Below are 20,430 nucleotides of genomic sequence, written 5' to 3' on the forward strand. Positions count from 1 at the left end.
TCAGTGAATGTTTTTTGTTTTTTGCACCATTGTAAATAAATGCAAAAGTCCAGGAGATCAGTAGATCCAGAGCTCTGAGCAGTGATTAAAAGTCACTGTTAATAAGATCAGCATCACTGAGATCACATTTTTTCAAGTTCCTGATGTATGATGCGAAAATGAACTGAAGCTCTGATCTCAACCTGTATCTGATTTACACTGATATGATTTTATGAGTGCGTGTGTGTGTGTGTTGCAATAACTACTGCTGTGAACATCTAAATGAATCTGTGTACGCAACATACACTTACTTCACCTCTCACGTCAGCATATATATATGCAGTATATATATATATATATATATATATATATATATATATATATATATATATATAAAGATTCATTTAGATGTTCACAGCAGTAGTTATATATATATATATAAGAGAGAGAGAGAGAGAGAGAGAGAGAGAGAGATGTTCTTTAAAAGTCAGGCATGGCTGAGGAAGCTAATGTGATTAGTTCATCCTAAATCACCCTGCCACACACACACACACACACTTACTCACTCTAACACATCTACTCATGTGATGAGCTTAGTTCGGTGAGCCAAAAACAACATACTGTACAGACATACACATGCATGTTTAGGAAGCAACTGTACTTTGTGACTGATTTCACATCGCAGCATGCGTTTCCCTCTATTCTTATATGCCCCTTTAATCCAGAGCTATACAGGTTTACTCTTCATATACTGCAGTAAATGTTCAATAACAAAAGAGAGCCATGCTGTTACATGTAACTCGGCCTTTTATTCTCTGTGCATTATCATGTCATTATCAGACATGCTGTCAATCAGGAATTAGATTCCCTACAGAAATGCTAGTAGTTTATTGGTATTTTGTGTGTGCGCATGTGTGGGAAACCCTTCTCACACACACTCCCATGCACAGGCATCCATTGTGTATGGCTTCCTCTGGCTCCTCTCTCCGGCTAGCTTGGAAGTGGCCAAATGAGAAATGTTTATTTGAGTAATGTTAAAATCCAGGCATGGCCAATGCTCATTCATATACATAAACACACACACACACACACTCTCTCTCTCTCTCTCTCTCTCTCTCTGTCTCTCTTTCTTTCTTTCTCTCTCTCTCTCTCTCTCTCTCTCTCCACAATGGTGTGCAACGGTCATTCATGCACTCTCCCCTAACAAATGTTGGCACCAGATTTGTAAACACGACTTCCCTGAATCAGATTGTTTCTTAGCCAGTGATGAAAAGAGCCGACTGGCACATGTGAATTGTTCACAGCATTCCATCGCCTTGCCACTGTCGCTATTCCTTAACTTAATTGTCTTCAAGGACATACATCTACCACATGAATTTTCCAAGTTTCAACCTCTGTATGTTAATGTCCATTATAAGTGATGCAAGCAATGAAAAATGGGAAAAAATGGGAAAATGGAAAAAAAAAATCCCTTGATTATTACACTGGATCACCACTGCATCAGTCACTTCGAAAATTTATGTGGTAACTGTAGAAAGATGGAAAGCCCGATCTTTCCTCCCACGCTGCTGTCTTTGTTTTTGCGTACTTACACTGACGCTGCTGTATGTCACTCCCTAACAGTCACTGTTGAGCAACTCTAACTGAACATTCCTGTCAGCTTAGAGGACCCTGTTTTCCTCCACACTTGTTCCTGAGAATCCTGCTGTGTTGTTAATGTATATTATTAATGTACTGTTAACGTACATTAACAGCCTGTAGAAACAGGATGTGTTATATAAGGGATCCTAACCATGTATTGATGTGTGATTCAATTGGATTTTGTATGAGGGTAATGATAACAAACGCAACATACACTTAATTCACCTCTCACATCAGCATTTTTATCACCTTTTGCCTAAGGCAGATTCTTGCAAATTTACAATTTGACAAATTGAAGACCTAAAACCAAAAGCCGCAAAGCTGGAGAAGGATATGAAACGTATCACAATCTTTAAGGATAATAATATTGAAAAATATAGAAACTGAGGAAATACAAATATTCCTAAACAGAAATTGAAATAAAATAACATCAGGTGAAATAAAATAAAAAATAATGTTTTTATGACAACCTTGTTGATCATTTGTGTTACTTGTTTCAAAGATCTGTTGGAAAATAAATAATAAATAATAACAACAACAAATATAAACGTCAAATAAATAAATAAATAAAGAAATATATATATAATAAATAAATAAATAAATAAATAAATAAATAAATAAATAAATAAATAAATAAATATTGATCAAGTTAAATCACATTTATTATTAAAAGTAAATGCTGTTAAGTAAAGCTATTGCACTTAATTGAAGTTATATAATGTTATGTTTTGTTTGATTATAAGTGCATGTGCTATGGATATTCAGTGTGTAACAATGTTTAGATTGGTAGGGAGAATACACACACACACACACACACTCACATTTATGAGATATAATAGAGGTCATTCACCTCCGCCTGTTTTGCACAACACCAAAATATGGAGTGTAGTCTGTGTTCAGGATATTGCTCACATTTCACATCTTTAATAGAACACTCACAAGTTGTACACACGGCAATCACAAACACAATGTGAAACACTCTATCCACTCTTGGGCAACACTGCTCCTGCCCTGGTACTTGGCTTCAAAGCAAAGCGGCTAACAAAATATTTGTGCTTTGTAAATGTCAGTCATCTCTGAAGGTAAGGGGAAATCATTAGCCATGTCCTGACCTGAGGCCTGAGACAACACTCCTAAACACTCCTACGCCCTACTCATCTCCATGTGCACCACATATATACAAACACACACAGACGCACTCATGTGGGACGAACAGGAAGCACTTTACAGTTTCCAGTAAAAAAAAAAAAGAGAGACTGATGAAGAGTGAAAAGAATTGAAGGTTCTGTAAGTGAAAGATAATTGGACTTCATCTGTGCCCTATGGCAGATTTACTGCTTACAGTTTCAGTTACATGATGATGGCATGGCTAATCCTTGTCTTGGGATTAGCCATACAGGCCCAGACCTGTCACTCTTACGCAGTTCAAAGGAAAATTCCCTTCACCAGACCCTAGTTTATTGTGTGTGAGTGTGTGTGTGTGTGTGTGTTTTACGTAATGCATGGCTTGTTTTTAAGTACAGTTGTAATGGATGAAAGTAAACAATGACAAGGTAACATCTAAGCATTTAGAGATGATAGTGTCATACTTGCATAACCAGGAGACTTGTCACTGTGTGTGTGTGTGTGTGTGTGTGTTTGCATGTGTGCCCTTTATTTCTTTCTCATTTCTCACAGCATCCAAAACAGAATCGGATATTTTGTGTTCATTTCTTTCCTGTGGAAGAATGCAGTGTGCTTACACCAGCCTGATAAGAATCTGTATTTCAGGATCTGGGAAAGCGGGCTTCCGGCCGGAAAGCTGCATGAACGTACAGGAAAAAAGGAATGGGTACACTATTCCGGATCTGCAGCCTTCCAGTGACCTTCCATGGACATGCAATAAACTCATGCAACTCATACAGAAGTACAGCTCATAGTTTTCCCATTAATCATTTACATATTTATTCTCATCTTTAGACACAAACAATGGATATTTAGTATTTATAAAGATTATACAGGTTTTACTACTAATTCTTCAAGTACTGATTAATACACCCTGTATTACATTTATAAATCAGGGATAAGTGGATAAATAAAATTCCATGTATATTGTTGTATATGGTTGTAAAAACAAGGCAATTGAGTGTAATATCACTTTAACACAGGTTGCTGAAGCAAGGCTTGGCAAATTACCCACAATCCTTATCTTATCGCTATTTCCACTGCCGCATGGGCAACACCATACTATGTACCCATGCTTAGTTTGGTTATCCTTTTAGCCAGGTAGCATAGGAGCTGAGCCAAGATAGACTAATAGAGCTAAAAATAGTATACACATGATTGATCGAAGTCAAACAGATTTCCTGATTAGTTTCTGGCTGGGGTAAATTTTCTATGTGAACTAAAATCTTCAGTAGTATTGGCTGTCTGCCAAAGTTTCTTACTCATTTTGTTTTATTCATTCAGAAAGATAAGGGATAAGTAGGTAGCCATTTCTAGAGTTGCCCTAGAAGCTTTTACATGAGAAGACAATGTACATTACGATGACCTTCACACCCTAACCCTGACTTTAACTTCAGTAACCAAAAAATAAATAGATATAAAATGAATCCATGGATAAATTGGATAGATTAATTATTTCATTGTGATTGTGTTGAAGTTAAAGTCAGGGTCCTCATAAGGGTAGTTCTTTTTAAGGTACATGGATCTGGAAGACCCTGCGATTAGATTTCTTCTTTATTATTAAGCATCAAGCCTTTATGAACTGAGGGCATGAAGCCTTTATTATCGCCACATATACATTACAGCACAGTGGAATTCTTCACATATCCCAACTGAGAAAGTTGGGGTCAGAGTGCAGGGACAGCTATGATACAGCGCCCCTGGAGCAGAGAGGGTTAAGGGCCTTGCTCAGTTGCCCAACAGTGGTGCTGGGGCTTGAACCCCAATCCTCTGATCAACAACCCAGAGCTTTAACCACTTGAGTCAGTGTTTCACTACATGTAGTCAAAAGTATCCATCCAGATAACTTCTCCTCCTTTCACAGGTAGAGTTATGTAACAGGAAAGCATCACACACACAGCACTAGGTTCTGGTTTGTTGCTGATCTGTGCTGTTCTGTGGAGAAACACTTAGTAAGCAGTTACCTTTCTAAGCAAGCTCAAAACTTTGAATCTCCCATGCCATGCTGTAGGTAATTTATTTGGATATGCCCTAAGGAGTTTAATGCCTATAAACCAGTGGTGTATCTTCCACAGGGACAAGTAGGGCAGAGCCACGCCTTGTACACTCACTGAACACTTTGTTAGGAACACCTACTCATTCATGTAATTATCTCTCACACCTCTCAGGGCCAGGTCTCTATGTCTGACAGTGATCATCAGATAAAATCTAAATGAAAGATGTGAACAGTGTGCTCAGTAGGCAGCATATTAAACACAGATTATCAAAAACAACACCGGGATTCTTTGTGTTTGTGTGATCTGTGATGGTGGCATAAAATTTATGCTGCAAAACTTTATTCTACATCACCTGGTTCACTGAAGGACCAACAGGGTTATGGGCTCAGACATTGAGCAAAGACTAGCTCATCTCGTGAAATCCAGGTGAATTCAGGTGCATGTGCATCTCTTACCAGGGGACCAGGATGCACTCTGGGAAGAAGGCAAGATGGTCAGAGGCAGTGTGATGTTCTGGGCAATGTTCTGCTGGGAAACCTTGAACCCGTCACACATGTGGATGTTATTTGACATGTACCACCAACCTAAACATTGCTCTGGAAGTACATTTCAAGTATGGAGTGTCATTAGGATGTTCCCTAATGAAAGTAGCTTCTTTCAGTAGGATAATGCTCCATGCCGCACTGCATAAATTGTTCAGAAATGGATGGAGAACATCTGATCGAGTGTCTCTGGGATGTGTCGCAGAAACAAGTATGATCCATGGAGGTTCCACCTCGCAACTTACAGCACTTAAAGGATCTGCTGCTAACTTTTGGTGCCAGATACAACAACACACCTTCAGAGGTCTGGTGGAGTCCATGCCTTGACAGATCAGAGCCGTTTTGATGGCACAAGGAGACCTACACCATATTAGACAGGTGTTTTTAATGTTACTGCTGACTGGTGTGGGTACAGCAAGTGCTGACCATTTAAACTGGCCCTTGTCATGTGGCAGCAAAATTCTATTTTGAATATTCAAAATAATATTCAAGGTACAGTGATGCTGAGGTAGATGAGTTCACAAAGTGTGACTAGTGTTATATTTTTTGCTGGATGCAGTGATCGAGTCAGGGACACTTGCTCAACTTGTTTTTCCTGAGGTCCAACGGTCACTTTTAGAATCTCGTACAACTGACTCAAGGACACAGCGATGATCACACAAACAGGGTGCAATGACACAATAACGCGTGACAAACAGAAAGTCCCAAACACACGGAACTCCAGCTCGGTCTCTCATTGTCATTTTATTCCAGAACAGTGCAAACACAAGTATAAAAGATCTCAATATGAAATTTACATTCACATATATCAACAATGCAATCAATACATTGCAACCCCAAAAAATAGCACATATATTTAAGGTTATAAGTAAAATACTTTCAGTTTATTCTGCTGTAGATTCCATACGTGTAATATTTGAAACCCGTATCATATATGAAAATATCTAATTGACATGAAAATCTAGTGTGTTTACCGTGAACATTTTATGCATTATTAAAGTTGTAATATTTAGCATGACGATATATATTAGGCCACCGTAGTTTGTATATAGAAAATAGATCATTTTTCATGTGGCTACATTTGTTCGATCATAAACTCTGATCTAGGCATATTCAGAGATAAAATGAAGAGTTTGGTTTTTTCTATAATGGTTTTCATATACATTTATCATATAGAAAGATGAAATTATGTTGGATTGCTCAGTTGTTATATTTTGATTCTATAACCCTCACTTTTGGGATGAACGCGTGTTGTTGACTACCAGAAGTGCAACAATGCTCAAAGTGTAATTTCGTCTCCGGTTGCATGCTTCTATAGCTTTGTTTTATGTCACTAAATAGCTATAAATGTATCACCCAGGACTAATGGATATTCAAGAAAATATACTTCTCCAAACCCCAGAAGAAGACACCCAACATCGAAACATCTAACCCCAAACATTTTACAGGAAGCCATAACTGTACTTCTGATGGATCCAGCGCATATAAAACTCTGTATTATTTTTAAAAAGTAGAATCAAACACAATATCACAAAATTGTGCTACAATAGAACACTGGAATTGATATGTTGGTAACAAAATGTGTTGGCACAAAGGAATACACCCAAAACCAACAACCCCTGGATAGAAGGCAGTCACCTCAAGAGCCAAAAAAAGGCAGCGATGCTACAAAACTCCCAAGCTTTCTCCAACACTTCACAGCACCATGCATGGAGAAGAAGAAGAAGAAAAAAAAAAAAGCAAACAAGCTGTTGATAAAGGTTTGAGACCAGAAACACAGTAAGAATGAACAAAAGGCCACTCTTCTACATTCATGCAGTGCAACTAAAAGCCTTTTCTAAATAGTTACCCATTACGCATTTCACCCTTTTTGTTCAGGTTTTTTTTTGCATTAGTCATGCATTAGAGTCACATTGCACTTAGCAAAAAGAACGAGACAAGGTAGATCATGCGAAGAGGGACATGCAGAACGGCAAGCTCGAAGCCAACTTCATTCTCTAGGCATATTTGGAGAAATATCAAAGTTACAGTAGCAGTTCACCAAGAAAAAAAAAAAAAACTTTATAAATTAAACATGAGATACTATCTGATCAGATCAAATACACTTTATGCCCACGAAACCAAGATGTCAGAGGCCCTTTTTATATCCTGAATGCATGGAGATCCATATATTCTGAGTACGTTTGACAGCAACCACCAGCATTGAAATCCAAAGCAGGTTTAATTCTGTGCTAGCCCTCCTCCTTGTGCAAGCACAAGGCTAAATCCCCTTGCCACCAGCACTAGCAAGATCCAGCTGAGCGTTAGCCTACTTAGAAACTCTGAATAGAACAAATATCACAACTGTTTCCACAAATAAGAACAAGCCATGTGAGCTATTTTCAAACTTAGAAAAAAGCTGCTTATTATCCCCGGTGGACACTTAAGTTTCTTGCAGCTGATAAAGTACATTTCATTCTTCCTGAACGGCTAAGCCACTGCTTCACATATTGATTTCACACGTACTGTTCTGGATTCTGGGAACATCACCTTTAGCGTGTAAGATGTATATTTAAGACAAAAGCTTGCTCTATATTTGTGTTTGTGTCAGACTCGAAATCTCCGTCATAGTAAAAGGTCAAAGAGCAGCAGGAAGTGTGCACTGACGTCAAGAATGTTCCTTCTCAAAGCACCAGTGTGTAAGCGTTAGCGGCTTTACTGTACTGATGTTTGGAACCCACATCCTATTGTTAATGATAACAGGACAATATTTACACGATTTTAACCTCTGGATAGACTGTATCATCTGTTCACACACTCACTCACTCGATCGAAGGCAAGAAGAAATACTTTGAAGGAAATGAATCAGAGATTCAGTTTTTTTTGTACATCAATACAGGCTGTCAATTGCCTCACGTTGTCATAAACTTCCCACAGACTAAACAGAACACCAACAGGATTTCTCCCCCCCCTCGTCATGCCAAGGGCACTGACTGGTTTCCGAGTGGTACTAAATTCCCATAAATACTCTCCCTGCAAGTTTTCCACACACTATCTCAAACACACACACACACACACAAATGTAAAATACAGCGCTGTTTAAATGATAAATGTTTGGTCCCCACTGCATACGCATGCTTTGAATGGTTAATGCCGTGGCATTCATTTTTTACCATTACTTATTATTTTCATAGGCAATCACACACACACACACACACAAACTCACACACCGAGGAGTGTGTGTGTGGCTCCTTTGTTGGTGTGAAGCTGCCATTACGGTAAAACACATGCTCCTCTTATGGAGCCCCTGATATCTAGCTGGACTGAGGAAGACTCATTAAAACAAACACACACACACACACACACACATACACACATACACACACACACACACACAAATAGACAAATCTGCTCATTATGTTTGCATGTGTGTGGGGAGGAGGGTTATTTCTCTGCATGAGAGATTTAAATGTCCGTCTCTCATCTCGGTCACCCTGTGGATTTCTTTTTTCTCAGTCATGCGTCTCTCCCATTTTTTTCTCAAGCACATTCAGTGCCATTGTGTTCCTCCGTGTCTTCCTTCACCATCTCGTTCCTTCATGTCTCACTCCCCTTTGATTCACTGACAGGTTGGTTGCCATAGATAATGCCTCCTCATCAGTCACACCTCCATCTCCACGTCTACAGAGACAGAGGGCAGGTAAAGGATGCTGCTGTTGGAGGAGGTGGGACCAGGGCCAACATTCTGTGCTTTGACCCCATAACTGCAAGCAGCAGGGGCGTGGCTCAACTTGGTCTGAATACACGGGCTTTCCTGGCGCTCCAGGCTCTGGGAGCAGGATTGGAGAGGGCCTTCATGAGACAAGCTCTCTAGGAAGTAGGTGAGCATTTGACCTTTGCCTTTCACACTGACCTGACCACGGCATAGGAAGCGGTAATGGCCAGAGAGGAGGCGGAAGACATCCTCGGTAACCTACCAAAACACCACCGGATTGTGGGTTAACAGTTTATCTTTGAATTTGAACATGTTTTAGTGTGCACATGTGCATTTTACCTGGATTTTGCCTTGTACTCCAGTGCTGTCCATCCTGCTGGCCACATTCACTGTATTTCCCCAGATGTCATACTGAGGCCTTCGCGCTCCAATAACTCCTGCAACCACTGGACCTACATTAATGCCTGATCATACAGAATCAGAATTAACTCCATTAAATTTATCCACTGATTGATTGAAGCCATTCATTTTCTATCTATCTATCTATCTATCTATCTATCTATCTATCTATCTATCTATCTATCTATCTATCTGTCTATCTATCGGTTACTGAGGTTAAAGTCAGGGTTAGGGTATGCAGGTCCTCATAAGGGTAGTAAGACCCTTCTGTGTGTGTGTGTGAGAGAGAGAGAGAGAGAGAGAGAGAGAGAGAAAGAGAGAGAGAGAAGGAGAGAGAGATGTTGAAGAGTCATAAATGTTTATGGATATTTCTGAGAAGATTTGGAAGATTTGAGCAGAGGAAAAACGTCAGCGAATGAATGTGTGTATTGTTGTATGTATCCTGCAGATGTTCTTAGGATGTCCTGTGCATGGCCAGTTTAGTTCTCCGGTAACACACATACCACACACACACATTCACACGTGTCTTATATGTCATATATATATATATATATATATATATATATATATATATATATATATATATATATATATATATATATATATATATATATATGTAGTATTGCAAAATATTTATGCAAGCAGGATTTTCTTCTTTTCTTTTTTTTACTTGCTGACATATAATCATTTTTGATTTTGAAAATTTCACTTTTAGCCCATTTTGGTTTTAACGGGGAAAAAATGGCTTTAATTATTTTTAAAGCCATCTTCGCTTTATGGATAAAACCAGAAAAAATTCAAGGGTAACCCATCCTTGGCAGCAAGAAGTCAATAACTCAAATAGCCATTCTTTATTATGGTGAGCAGAAATCAAAATTTCAGAATGCATTAAAGCTTCAAATGGAAAACCACATCAGGCTCCACTCCTGTCAGCCACAGTTGTAAAGAGTGAATATTTGAGTTATAATATCCTTCCTGGCAGCTCAGACCAATCTGGTCGTTTTTCTGTACCATTCTGTGTATACCATGAATCCAAGAGACTTGTTGAGAATGTTGAAATTCCCTGTATTTATAAAATACACATACCAGCCTACCTGGTACCCACATCCATTCTCTGATCAACAACACAAAATCTAATTGATTATTTCCATTGTGCTCCTTTCGCATAATTTAGGGCATTTGGCAGACGCCATTATTCAGAGAGACTTACATTTAGCTCAATTTTTATAGAACTGAGGGTTTGGGGCCACGCTCAAGGGCCCAACAGTAGCAGCTTAGTGAACCTGGGTTTCCAATTCACAACCTTCCGATCAGCACGCCGACATCTTAACCTCCAAGCTACCACTTCCCAGTTATATGACTAGATTTGAGAGTGTGAAGGTAAAAAGGTGTTCTTAATAGTGTTTAAGGAATTCTTGAAATGTATATGTCTCTCTCTCTCACACACACACACACACATTTCAGTGATTATTCAAGAGTGTTGGTTTACTCACCCACTCGAAGCACAAAGTCATTGTATGACTGGTAGTTTATCGCATCTAGAACTCTGAACATTTCTATGGCGAAGTCGGCCACTGTGCATAAATGTTCAGAAATTGACTTCTTGGCCTTTCAGGAAGAGACAAAAAGAGTAGAATATTGACTAAAGGTTGCACTTTGATACACTGAAATCTATTCAACAGTCAGTCTTAAATTGTCATTTGAAGTGGTTTATAGTGGTTTGGTTTTCTAAGCAAGAAAAGGTTAAAGCAGTTTAAATGTTTTTATTATGAGATATAACATGTTTTAATGACTAATAAAAAGAAATGGCCTAGGTGTAGACCTAGGAACATATGCATCTTTGCTCTCATTAAAATGCCCAAAATCGCATACATATGCACTGTGTAGTATTAATAGTTTGAGTAGTTTGTTCACACTAAAAACTTCATTAAGAAGAAATGCACTTCAAGTACCCGGATGATGCAATTTTTCAATATAATAATAATGAAATGTAGAATGCTTATAACACTCATACACAGGAAAAGAGACGGGGCTACCAGGTACTGATGCTAAAATTTTTAAAAGATGGCTGATGTCACACTGGTGACCTGTCCAGGGTGTACCCCTGCCTTTCGCCCAATGTGCGCTGGGATAGGCTCCAGCAGACCCCCATGACCCTAATTAGGAATAAAGAGGGTATAGACAATGGCTGGATGGATGGATGGCTGATGTCAGATTGTGTGATTGTTTTGTAAACATTTTAAAAATCCATGTATTCTGCTGAAGCTAGTAGTGTCATATTACATGCATTTGACTTCATTTGCCATAGACTGGAAATGGCTTATACATCCAGTTAGTAAAAAGGTTTCATTTGAGACGATGCTACCTTCATACCCTTAAAATTCATACACTAGATGCTAGAGTACATAGAGCATACTGTAATTGTGTAGTAATATTCCTAATACATAGATGGCGAGTAACTGCTAATAAACTAGCTTGCAACTGTCACAGGCAGGAACAAATAGGGTTTAAGTGTGCTGGGACATTTTCATGTGCAATTTCATGCGCAATAATCAATAATGGGTGCAATAGTAATTATAGGACTTTCATGCACAATACTACTTCATTATCACCTACTAAAAATGATCACCAATTTATAATCCTTGTGTGCAATATTACAGTTCTACACTATTATTTGTACAGTATTTGTATTTATTTATTCTATTTTATGGTTTATTTTTACTTGTTCTTTTTTCTTCTTCTTGTATATAGTATATATTTACTTAATTCTTCCATTTTTATTAGAGCAACTATACCATTGCAAAGCAATTTCCCCCTGGGATTAATAAAGTTGAATCTTGAATCTTAAGTATGTTATTATAGGTGTGTACTGAAAGGATTTGTTCATCAATAACAAACTAGCTAAAGCTTCCTGGGTATTATATCATCCATTAATAATTTGCATTTCAGATGTGATTGGTCCAAAGCTGTGAAACAAAGAGGTCATTAATTAAGCTCATATGTATGTGATACATTATTAAAGTATTATTTGCAGTTCATGGTAGTTTTTAAGTTCTACTTCCAATTATTTGCTCATTAACAGACAAATTCAGAGACTTTGTGTACCTTAGATCCAGTGGTAGGTACAAGACCCACTGCTGCCATGTAAGTGCTGCCTATAGTTTTAATCTTCTCAATGTCCTTATAGCACTCCTTATCCAGCAGCTACAGAGAGAGAGAGAGAGAGAGAGAGAGAGAGAGAGACAAGAAACAAATAAATTAGTAGAAATGACTAAAATAAATTAGTAGAAATTACAAAATTGAATTAGTACAAATGACTAAAATAAATTAGTAGAAATTACTAAATTAAATTAGTAGAAATTACTAAAATAAATTAACAGAAATGACTAAAATAAATTAGTAGAAATTACTAAATTAAATTAGTAGAAATTACTAAAATAAATTAGCAGAAATGACTAAAAAATGATTAGAAATTACCAAAATAAATTAGCAGAAATGACTAAAATTAATTAGTAGACATGACTAAAATAAATAAGCAGAAATGACTAAAATAAATTATTAGAAATAACTAAAATAAATGAGTAGAAATTACTAAAATAAATGAGTAGAAATGACTAAAATAAATTATTAGAAATAACTAAAATAAATGAGTAGAAATTACTAAAATAAATTAGTAGAATGACTAAAATAAAGTCAGTGTGAACTCATTTTTTATACATAAATTTTCTGCCAGTTCAGTTAGCCAGCTCCCCAGTGTTCTTAACCACAGAAAATGCATCATTTTGAAAGTTTTTTTAAATATTTGTTTCATCTTTGAAGTCTAAATCTGAGACGTTACAAAACTCTGCCCATTGTCCTTGGCCAGTCCCCTGATGATCATGTGATCCATCACCCATCAATCCAAAGCAGACAGTGAGTTTACTTAATGGCTCTTTAACTGGCGGTGCTGTTTTGGTTGCGTTTTTAACAGTTGAAAAGAGCTTTGTACAAAATTAACACCTTTTATATTCTCTGCTGCATGACTGACCACTACATAGATGTTACCAGTCTTATAAAGAGTCTTATAAAAGGGCCAAGACAACCACATCTAGTGCACTTTACTTCAAACCAGAGACACAAACTGTGTAAACCACATAAATGGAGTAAACCACCTGGTGCAGTCTGAGTATGAACAAGATAGATCTTTGTCTATTTGTCTCTAGGTTTTAAAGCTAGGCACAATTGGACACCAATCTGTATCTGTACAAGACAACTAAAGAGAGACTGAGGGATTCTCACTGCATCAAAGTCTGCGATGATCTCGTTGAGGAGCCGCAAACACTCGACACCCATGTTGTTTCCGTCCAGCTCGATGTAAAAGTCGTTAAAATTTGGGATTGAGGCGAACAGGACGCCCACCTGAGAGTAGGACTGATAGTACAAGTCCTGTGAGAGAGAGGAAACAATAAGAACATCCATCAGAACCTAGTGCTGACTTGTGTACAATAACAGTAGTTATTTTGTGCTCCAGTATCATTACAGGAGCTTTAATGTAGCCTGAGATGTGAATGATGCAATAAAGCAAATGCAGGTAACTCACAAACTATGGTCTGTGTGTGTGTGTCTGTGGGTGAGAAGGTCCTTAGGGAAGACTGCATGTGTGTATTTGTGGTCAAAAAATTCCAGGATGTTTGTTGACATCATTTCCTGGGAAAAGGCTTAGATAGGAATAGAAACTGGCAGCACTGATATTAACCCTTCACTCATACCAAAGAGCCTATAGATTACTACAGAAAAGGGAAACCAATTACAGTACTTTAATATTCAGACTCAGAATTTAGCAAAACAACTACACTAATCCCAATCCTTGACACATTTACACAGCAGCATCAATGAATCTATATTCACCTTTCACCTAACACCTGCAGGACTGCAACACCACAACACAGTGGAGACATGGAGAACTGCAGGAGCATACAGATCACATCTCTGATACAAAATTCAGGAGCCAGAGAGATTTCACTGCTGTTTTTTTTTTTATCAAATTAAATTTCTTAGGCAATATTTATTTGTCATATGATTGGACCATTCCAAGATGAGGTTGACTGCTATCACGACTGACCCAAGTTGAAGCCCATATACATTTATAAATCACCCATCAGAACTGCCCTAATGATACATATGCCACTTCTATAGATGATTACATCATCTAAATAGGCAGTAGTGAATACTCAGTGTTGTTGTAGAATGCAGTCATATAGTCAGCGAAACAATGTCCCAAACAACCAGAGGCAAAATGGTGTAAAAAGAATGATGTGGATAAATATGTTTTTCTGTGGACTGTACAGACAAGGGAATTTACTAACAGCAAATCCAGTTTTGAGGAAAAATGAGGCACATCCAGACAATCCAGAAGCTCTTCGCCACTAAAATTAGGAAGAGTGTTCACTTTGTAGAAGTCCCATGGACTGACCCATCTGGCCCTGGGCACTGTGTGTATCATTCTGTCACTCTGGAATTTTCTCGTAGGTACATTTTCTTTGTGTTCAGCCAATCAATCAAAAATGTTTTGCCCAGGAAGGAAGAATTGAGTCTCAATCTAGGAAGGTGCGGGGAAATATCTGAAAATTTGATTTTAAACACGGCAAGTTCTGCCTTCTGGGATGATGAATAATGGTCTCCAACTGAGATCAGAGTAAAATCTGATGCGAACACTCTGGTTCCAACTCATTCACCACACAGCAGAATCTGTTGCTCTGGCAACAAAGACCACTTCTTTCCACAATTTGAGGAAACTGAGGTGGTGAATCTGCCCTTCCCTTGACAAAACTTCCTCAATACGGACTTCCTTAGCCCACTATGGTTCGCAGGACCCTTGCTACTTGGTGGGTTACTTTGAGCTGGAGATGGGGCATAATGCATAAATCTTTCAGTCCATATTCTCTCTATCTATTACAGAGCCAATGTTCCTTTCTTGGGGTTGAAGCAGATTTTCACACAGTAAGTGTTTCGAGTTTGCTTGCAGGTCAAATATGTTCTGAAGCTGATTTTCACTGGGAGTTGGACTGTACTCCAAGTGGAGAACCTCCTGGAATGCACATAGCGCCTGGGACCAACAACTGAGTCGGTTTCACAGTATATCATCATTAATAATAGTTAAGAAAGGTTCCCAGTGGTATGGTCCTAACTCCTTGGTATCAAGGTTCCTCAATGTATGGAGATGTTAATGTTCCATAGGAATGTCTGTGAGGGGTGTGAGCAGAGAGGGAGGGAATGCAACCACCAAAGGCGCGTGTCCTGCTGTTCCTCCTTCCTCCTGCCAAGACCACACAAACTGTATGTTGCTTTGTTTTTCAGGACACACCCGGTCCTAAATAAGCTGCACAAACACTGACCAATCAGCTCCCAAGATTAGTGGGTGGGTAACATGTGGACCAACCACCACTTTGTTTCATGCATGTGAGCCTCGTATTCAATGGTGTTCAGATCTCTATCTAAAAATATCACCTTCATCTTGTAACAAAACATAGTTTATCTTCAATCAGGCTTTGGAGGATTGTACTCTGTGTCCAATCGCCTAAAGACCTGATTTATACATGACGGGAAATATGAATGCAGGCACATGCCACAAGCTATATGCTTTTAAACGTTCAAGACAGTCAGAAGCTTGAATATACTGTACATTAACGTAAACAGTGTATTATCTCAAGTTTATATGACCTTCCCAATGCCTGAAAAAGATGAGAGCGCTCACTGATTTTACATTGATACTGAATTCTTCCACATATAGTTACTTTCTTTACAACTACATCCTGCATGTTCCTTCTTCCGATATATGAACTTTTTCTAAACACTAAATCTGCTCAGCTGCTCTCGAGACTTATTCCTAGACTTTCTCCTTGCTCTTCTTGCTGGTCTTAAGTTATATGCTTTTTTGCTGGTCTTAAGTTATATGCTTTTTATCCTCTACAGAGAATTCAGAATGGTAAAGCCTGGCTGGTGTGAACCAAAGTAAGAACACTTAACTTTATATTCCACACATTAAAGGACACTGCACCATTTTGCCTATGCACCTTGGTTCCATTACTACATTCCATCTCAGGAAGCTTGGTATGTCCATTTCTAAGGGTCAAATCCTGCTCAAAATACAATAAACTGCTGCTTCATTGTTCTGGCTCTTCAGTGCCACCTATTCCACCGTAGCACTAGATTACCATTTATGTTATTAGTCTTTGTAAATTTGCTAGATGCTTTGTCTGTTGAGAGATTCTACTTAATGACTCAATACAAATGTAGACAACAGATCTAAACACAGCCAAACACACATAAGTGTAGCGCTATTTTGGCTCTAAATGCCAGTCCATGTTGTATACACAGGTATGCAAGTTGTATACAAGTAGTTGATTGTTGTATACTTGCAACTGAGAGGCTCAACAAAGTTGTGTTTGTTACTCCAAGACCCGGTGAGTCAAAGCAGAGTCATAGTGTTTACTCTATTCTGAATGAAATGACCAGATCATCGTTTCCTGTCCTGTGAGAAACCAGGGACATTTACACACATCTGTGCTGATGTACAGTACTGAGTATCTGCGTCATGAATGGTAGCTGGTTATAAAAACAAAAACCGTGAGGATGTCATAGTCATCACAGGTGTCTTTTAGACAAAAAGTATTAGTTAAAGAGGACTTTTCTGAATCTATAATAACAAAAAAGCCTCCTTTAGTTGTAATGTTGAAATGCTATAAAGTGTTAGTATATCATAGTGTATCAGCTAGGCAAAAATAATATACAACGAATTGGTCCAAACTAAGTTGAGACAGCAGGGGTGTGAATGAGTGGGATAAAGTGTGAAACTGTTCCTGCAGAGAGTGCATTCAGACCATGTTGCGTGGGTTGGACAGGAGAAAGTGCTGGGCCACATGCGCAGGGAGCAGGTTAAACAGAATCCTTTTATTGTCCAGTTTCACTTTCTCCATGTCATCTCTTTCCTCTTCAGCCTGGAAATCACACGCACACATAAAACAATAATATATGTGTAAATTTAACTGTGAATGATCTCTACATTTGCACATAGAAGCATCATCACATTTTATGTTGATTAAGATTAAAACCTTTTAACAGAACACCATAGAATCATGTGAACCTATATGCGTCTTTATGTCCATATTTACACATATCTCCACTTAGACATATGAATAGATTTGCAGCCTGTGTGGAGTTTTCATGTCCTGCATGTTTCAAAACTGTCCAGAACTGTGCAGGACGCTAAATTGGATTGAGTGTGTGAAGGTGTGTGTGCATGGTGTTAGAAAGTGAGTGTGCATAAAGTCTCTTGTCATGATCCACAAGGGGGCACTATTCAACTGTGAACGCTGTGAATCATCAACAGGATGTTTCACCATGTTTATTTATCAAGGTACAGTACATTAATATGATATTTAGCTAAAAAGTTGGCTCAGGTCTGCTTGTGTGCTATGTATTAATATATCATGGATCTGGAATCTGGGTCATGTCATATGAATGCAGTAGAAATTGCAATTGGTATTATACTGATTAAATCCATCCGTTTTTTGTATTGATGGGGTAACTGGAGCTTATCCCAGGTGACAAACACCCTGGAAGGAGTACCAAGCCATCACAGGGCACAATTAAAGACACACTCACACACTATGGACAATTTAGAGATGCCAATCAGCCTACAACACGTCTTTGGTCTTGGGGAGGAAACCAGAGAACCCAGATTAAACCCCTGGAGTACAGGTAAACTTTTCTTGTAGTGAATGTAGATATCTTGAGTAATATTATTCAGTGCAGGGATTGCTAGTCAAATAAACAGTTAGCAAGTTAATCTTTAAAATCCACAGATGTGAAAACAAGCCCAAACTATGTATCTTAATGTTAATGTTCATTCCTTTGTTCATTTTAAAACTCTATATTTGGCTGTGTTTTCTGGTAACGTGTCCAAAAATAGATTCGTCTCTTTCTTTCCGCACATTTTATTAATATAACAACATATAATTGAATATAATCAAATTTTCCTCACTGCCTGTGTAATTCCCAAAGACTGCATTACTGATTCTTTAATCAGCATCCTATTACATTTCCTGAGCAAGCTACCCAAGACTGTCTGCAGTTCAAGATTATTTGTATTAATCAGCTGGACTGACACCATGTTCTCTATTATTTATGTAACAAATAACAAGCAGGAGATTTTCATAGCTAGTGGAGATGACATTGTTTTTCTCCACCAGTGGTTTTAATGACAGCTACTTCAGTTGGGGATTAATGCCCAGTTAAAGCGACGTATTTATCCAGTTTGAACATCTGTTGAGAGAGAGCTTAAAACTGGCTTAAGAGCCACAGGATCAAGAGAACAGCTGGATGAATTTAAAAATGAAATGACTTTGGATTCAAGATTAACTACTGCAAAGTTTTACATAATACACTTTTAATGACTATGCCATTTTTGGATGGGGGAAAAAAAAAACCTGACTATGATAAATTTGAGACACATATAGAGCAGTCTATACACTGATTATTTACACACACACAAACACACACACACACACACATACCTGTGTGGCCCACAGGTAGTCAAGTCTGAGTTTGAGGTCTTGTTGTCTGCAGTGGAGTATCATTGCACCAGAGAAGAGGAGCATGGCCAGAACAGGATCATACCCATGAGTGTGAAAGAACCCTCCTCTACACACAAAGCACAAACACTTAAACACCCTCATTCACTTGGACACAATTAACAAAGTGTTTGTATTTTATTACAACTCATTATTCTCAATAGGTTATGGTATGGGATTATCATCACTCTATTATATATTGAGTTATAATGGCATACCCCTAGCGTGAAACATCAAACATTATCATTTCGTTAAGTGTGTGTAAGTACTGGATTGATGCTATCGTTGTACGCCTGCTGTTGGCCGCTCACCCCACAGCCTGCCGGTAGCCGCTGGTCTCCATGACAACGGTATGGAGGACGTTGAGGAGGAGAAGCAAGAGAATCTTGGGTAGTGATGACACGCGCAGGTATAGAGCCACAGACAGGGATGCCATCACGCAAGATAAGAACACGTATGGAGTGTATTTACACACACCTGTGCCCACTGCCGTGCCGTTCACTATGACAACCGTGATAATGGAGATGCTGGAGTTGCTGCTCCATGACCATGGCATGCATGCCACCTGTAAAGCAGAGAGCAGCATGCCGCCACACCTTGGTTTTCTTTCTTAATTTCAACAAATAAAAAAAGTTGATAAAATATTTGTTTGTTAAAAATGAGTAAAATGGGCTTTTTTTGTGGCCACATGTACACTTACCACGCAGCCCTGGGTCACTGAATAGGTCAGAAGGACCAGGAAGCCACACAGAACCGTCCTGATCTGCAGAGTGAGACAGTCTGGAGAGCACTACAGAGAGGTGGAGGGTTGATGTTAAGGGGAAAAAAAGTAAGGGATTAGGATTAGTAATGCATTTTATCAGATAATTAGAAATTGATTATTTAAACCACAAATTGCACAGGAGATTAAAAGTCCAAAAGTCACAAGGATCAAGACGTTCTGTTTTTGTAGTTCAGTAATTGCTGTGTGTGTTCATGTGTCTTACCTGCACATGAGTGATGTGAAGATACATTACACTCGCCATATGGAAACAGATACAAATAACCAGCAAAATAACAATCACCAGACCTCTATAACGAGAGAGTGAGAGAGAGAGAGAGAGAGAGAGAGAGAGAGAGAGAGAGAGAGAATGAGTGTGTGTGAGAGAGAGAATGAGTGTGTGTGTGTGTGTGTGAGAGAGAGAATGTGTGTGTGTGTGTGTGTGTGTGTGTGAGAGAGAGAGAGAGAGAGAGAGAGAGAGAATGAGTGTGTGTGAGAGAGAGAATGAGTGTGTGTGTGTGTGTGTGAGAGAGAGAATGTGTGTGTGTGTGTGTGTGTGTGTGTGTGTGTGAGAGAGAGAGAGAGAGAGAGAGAGAGAGAGAGAAGAGTGTGTGTGTGTGAGAGAGAGAATGAGTGTGTGTGT

The 20,430-nt window shown here is 38.6% G+C and overlaps 1 protein-coding gene across 2 annotated transcripts in view; it reads right to left on the reverse strand.

The window, feature by feature from the left end:
• Window positions 1–6,049: 6,049 nt before the first annotated feature.
• Window positions 6,050–20,430, reverse strand: part of adcy1a (adenylate cyclase 1a) — a 43,892-nt gene continuing 29,511 nt past the window's right edge. For both annotated transcript variants that reach the window (XM_058379689.1, XM_058379688.1), the window contains exons 11-20: window positions 20,014–20,098; window positions 19,728–19,817; window positions 19,339–19,592; window positions 18,971–19,097; window positions 17,276–17,392; window positions 13,695–13,841; window positions 12,522–12,620; window positions 10,910–11,024; window positions 9,357–9,481; window positions 6,050–9,275 (exon numbers count right to left, since the gene is read on the reverse strand). In XM_058379689.1, coding sequence (XP_058235672.1) covers window positions 8,964–9,275; window positions 9,357–9,481; window positions 10,910–11,024; window positions 12,522–12,620; window positions 13,695–13,841; window positions 17,276–17,392; window positions 18,971–19,097; window positions 19,339–19,592; window positions 19,728–19,817; window positions 20,014–20,098 — 1,471 coding nt within the window. In that variant the 3' untranslated portion in view covers window positions 6,050–8,963. The remainder of the gene's footprint in view (window positions 9,276–9,356; window positions 9,482–10,909; window positions 11,025–12,521; window positions 12,621–13,694; window positions 13,842–17,275; window positions 17,393–18,970; window positions 19,098–19,338; window positions 19,593–19,727; window positions 19,818–20,013; window positions 20,099–20,430) is intronic.

The sequence above is a fragment of the Hemibagrus wyckioides genome, linkage group LG25 (assembly GCF_019097595.1).
Source record: "Hemibagrus wyckioides isolate EC202008001 linkage group LG25, SWU_Hwy_1.0, whole genome shotgun sequence".
NCBI lineage: Eukaryota > Metazoa > Chordata > Actinopteri > Siluriformes > Bagridae > Hemibagrus > Hemibagrus wyckioides.